General features: G+C 22.0%; 1 protein-coding gene across 4 annotated transcripts in view; it reads right to left on the minus strand.

The window, feature by feature from the left end:
* Positions 1–1,189, minus strand: part of LOC100210587 (cilia- and flagella-associated protein 251) — an 81,024-nt gene extending 79,835 nt beyond the window's left edge. For 2 of the 4 annotated variants that reach the window (XM_065807335.1, XM_065807333.1), the window contains exon 1: positions 935–1,044. Coding sequence is in view for 2 of the 4 variants with exons in the window: in XM_065807334.1 (XP_065663406.1) it covers positions 1,123–1,128 (6 nt within the window). In the remaining 2 variants the exon portion in view is untranslated. Of the gene's footprint in view, positions 1–934; positions 1,045–1,122 lie in introns of those variants that run through there. The other 2 variants (XM_065807334.1, XM_065807332.1) reach the window with 2 other exon arrangements.
* Between the last annotated feature and the right edge of the window lie 3,298 nt (positions 1,190–4,487).

The raw sequence follows: 4,487 nt of genomic DNA on the forward strand, positions 1-4,487 counted from the left end.
TATATATATATATGTATATATATTATATAAATTAGTAAAAACACTTATCTAATTTTTGATTATTTCAACATTGTGTTTCACCATCAGTAGGTTCATCAGGAAGATTCTTCCTGATGAACCTACTGATGGTGAAAGACAGTGTTGAAGTAATCAAGAATTAGATAAGTGTTTTTACTAATTTATTATTGCTCTGTTCTTTTAGAAAATTGAGCACTCTATTTGTAGAATACACTAATATAATTTATAATTTATATATATATATTATATATATATATATATATACATATATATATATATATATATATATATATATATATATATATATATATATATATATATATATATATATGTATATAAATAGATATACATATATAAAAAAAAATATATATATATATATATACATAAATATATATATTATATATATATACATATATATATATATATATATATATATATATGTATATATATATATATATACATATATATATATATATATATATATATATATATATATATATATATATATAATATATATATATATATATATATATATATATATATATATATATATATATATAGATATATAGATATAAATAGATATACATATATAAAAAATATATATATATATACATAATTATATATATATATATATAAATATTTATATATATATATATATTATTTATATACATATATACATATATATATATATACATATATATATATATATATACAATATATATATATATATATATATATATATATATATATATATATATATATATATATATATATATATTATATATATATACACACACATATATATATATATATATGTATTATATATATATATATATATATATATATATATATATATATATATATATTTATATATATTTATAAGTAAAGATCCTCTTTATCAGGTTCGTAAACATACCTATCTGCCAAGGATCCTGTACCCCTCTTAAGCATAAATTTTGTCTATAAATTTTTAAATTACAATGATTTAAAAAATTTTAAATTACAAAGATTTTAAAGGTTGCATCATTTTATAATAATATCCTATTTTTGCATTTCCTATAATTAATTTTTAAACTTATTTAACCATTTCTAAAAAAGGCTTACATTCATAATATTTATTTTATTAAAAAATAATGGTATCCTTATATATTGTTTACGCGGTATCTAAGACATAAAATCCACGTGATTTTTTCTATTTTTATTTTTTTTTAATTGTTTTGCTTTTTTAAATAACAGTTAAAGTGTGTAGGATAATATTTTGCATCTTAAAAAGAAAATTTCCAGAGGTGCTAGAAAAAAACTGAGCAAGATCTAGACAAAATTAAAATTGAAAAATAGTTACAAGCAAAAATGAAATATCTGAAAATATATCACCTACCATTGAAAGCAGTAGGAACGAATTTTCCTCTCATAAAGATAAATTTCATCTGGACCCTAACGGTTAGGGTAGAAATGAAAGGTGGTAGGAATGAGGGGCGAAGGAATGAGGGATAGAATGTAGGTTGGGGCTTAACTTACTTTCTATCCCTTATTCCTTCTCCCCCGCTAAATTAAAATTATTCATGCAACATATTGTTAATTTAACTGACCAAATGGCTAAGATAAATTCTAACATAATACCAAAGAAAATTTTTTTTTATTATTGCTTTCACAGCTTGTTATGATGGCAGCAATAATAAAAAAAAGCCTAACGCAGATAAATATCTTGAGTCATCATTGTCTCTTAATATGTTTTAATTTTTTTCAACGTGTTAAAAGATCTTTTAGAACCATTCAGATCCAATTAAAGCAACCAATTTTTTAACATGGAATATATTATTTTCTTAATCAGAACGTATTTCTAAAAAATACAGTAACAAAATCAAAAATAATCAATTTTTGATTCTCTTTCTGTATTTTTTAAAAATACGTTCCAATTAAAGTCTCTTTTACAGTGATAGTTTAAATAACTCATTTGAGTAAATAAAAAATAACTTGAATTAAAAAATATTTATTTATTTTTTTGGTGTATGTTGTTATTGTATTAACAATAACGTGTCTTTATTTGTCGTTATTCATAGTTTTCGTATTTATAAAATATACAAATAACCGCGACCAGAAGAAGACATGAAATAGTCGTATCACCAAGCCCCTAACATTCTATAAATGTAATATACTCAATAAAAATACAAATATATATCATTAAACAACCTATATGAAAATCGTAAAAACAGAGAGTTGCTATAAGTTCCGAAATTTATTAGGAATAATAAATTAACAGTAAGAAGTTAAAAAAAATTACAAATATAAAATGTTTCAAATAAATATCAAAATCATTTAAAAAGTATTATTTAACTATTTCCATTAAGAATTTAGAATTAAGTAACATAATGTTAACTTAAAAATATTTATATATTACAATAAAAATAAAAGCTTAAAATTCTTAAACTTAAATTTTTCATTCAAAATGAAAATATACCATATGATATATGACTATATGACTATTGACTGTTGAAAATATACGGTATGATTAATGACAGCCTTATAAATATAGCTCTTGAAGAAGTCTGCGATGTTTTCATTGTTTAAAATTTTTGTTTTAGTTTTAAATTGAAATGGTTTAGGGTTACAAGCGTTTTAATGTTATTATTGATTACTATCTTCCATACTGGATGGCTTCTGATGGTGATCGAAAAGAGTAGCTTTAAAATAAGTTTTAGCTTGAATATAATTATTTCAATATTTAGTATAATATAAGTGCTGTATTTTTTTAAACAAAGTTTTGAAACGATTTGGAGTCTTTTTTTCATTATCTTTGTTCATAAATATTAAAAGATGACAAATATTTATTTAGTAAAATTATCTTAACAAAATAAAAATCTACTTAACTAAAAATCTACCATACCAATTTTCTTTAATAATTTTATAAATAATTTTTTGTTATTTATTAAAGACTCCAACATATCTAACTTTGCTGACAATAACACTCTGTATGTTTGTAAAAACAACATAGAGAGAGTTCTTTCTTATTTTCAATTAGAAATGGAAATGCTATTTCATTGTTAGCTAGGAATAAAATGGTTGCAAATCCTGATGAATTTTAATTTGGGTTGAAAACTTGTGATGGTCTAATTGTAAATGTGGTTATGTGAAGGTCATTGCTTCCTGTAAAGTTGAACTTTTTTGGGTTACAGTTAATAAGTATTTAAATTTGGTATTTATATTACAAGTCTACTTGGGAAAGCAAATAGTAAAAGCTTTGCTCTCTCTCTCATAAAAGAAACATTTTATCACAAAAACAAGCTATTATTTTATTCAATGCTACAACATTGTCTAATTTTTCATACTGTCCTTTGATTTGGATATTCTGCTAAAAATGCATTAATAACCTTATTAATAATATTAAAAAAAGACACCATATTTTCCACAAGATATCTGATCTCTTATTGAATGATATGCTAAAATTAGACAATATCCAAAGGATCCACTTCAGGAATTTGTGGTTTTTTCTAACTAAAGTTTTAAAATCTAGAAATTGCTTAAACCCAGTGTTTATGATCTTACCTTTTTTTATTAGAAAACTATTTTCCCATTGACTTTGTTGTTGTAAAAAAATTACAACTACTACACAGTTATTACTAGAGCAATGTTTTGACAAAAAAAGTTATATCATTTGATATCATTAGTCCTACGAGGGATCGATTTTTATGTTTTTTTGATGACAAAGTAATTTATTAGTTTTTAATGTTGCTAAATTTTAAGTTATGTTATTCAATGTGTCTATCGGTTTGTAACATTTTTTCTTAAACTACAATCCATAAGCTCTATACTTCATTATACAAAATTATTGAAAAAACAAGTTGATACTAAAAATAAAGCGATTGTTTTTTATTATTATTAAATATTGGGTAACTTGAAAAAAAAACTGTAGATTAGTACTCCATTGTGTCAAAAACAATCCTAAAAATTAAATATTTACAATAAATTTTTAAAGAGGTTTATGTAAATATAATAATAGGAGATTTTAATTGACGCTAAAAGATGACATTAAAAACAAATATCATCTAAATATCTCAAATGGGTTTTGGACCATTGGAAGCATTATTTGAAATATAATTATTAATTTTTTTTTCAAATAAAAAGTCTCTAAGTTTTAAACTTAATATTTACTTTTTTAATGATACTCATAGTTTGTATCAAGGTAACCCATGGGTGGTAACAAGGTAACCATGGACCTTGGTAAAAATTTATAATTTTACTTTAAATAGTCTCACAAGTTTAATCTGTAATATTTTGGTTGTTAATAAATTTTATTTGTTTAAGTATAAATTTAATCCACAAATTAAACCAATCGTCTAAAAAAAAGAAGTTGTAAATTGCTACAAAGCAAAAACCTAAAGTGTTTCATGGTGCCCCAATCGCCGGCACCATGAAACAATTTTGGTTTAAATTCCCCCTTAGGAATGGGCAATTACCCCCTCCCTGAGGGG

This window comes from Hydra vulgaris, chromosome 10 (assembly GCF_038396675.1).
Source record: "Hydra vulgaris chromosome 10, alternate assembly HydraT2T_AEP".
In the NCBI taxonomy this organism is placed as follows: Eukaryota; Metazoa; Cnidaria; class Hydrozoa; order Anthoathecata; family Hydridae; genus Hydra; species Hydra vulgaris.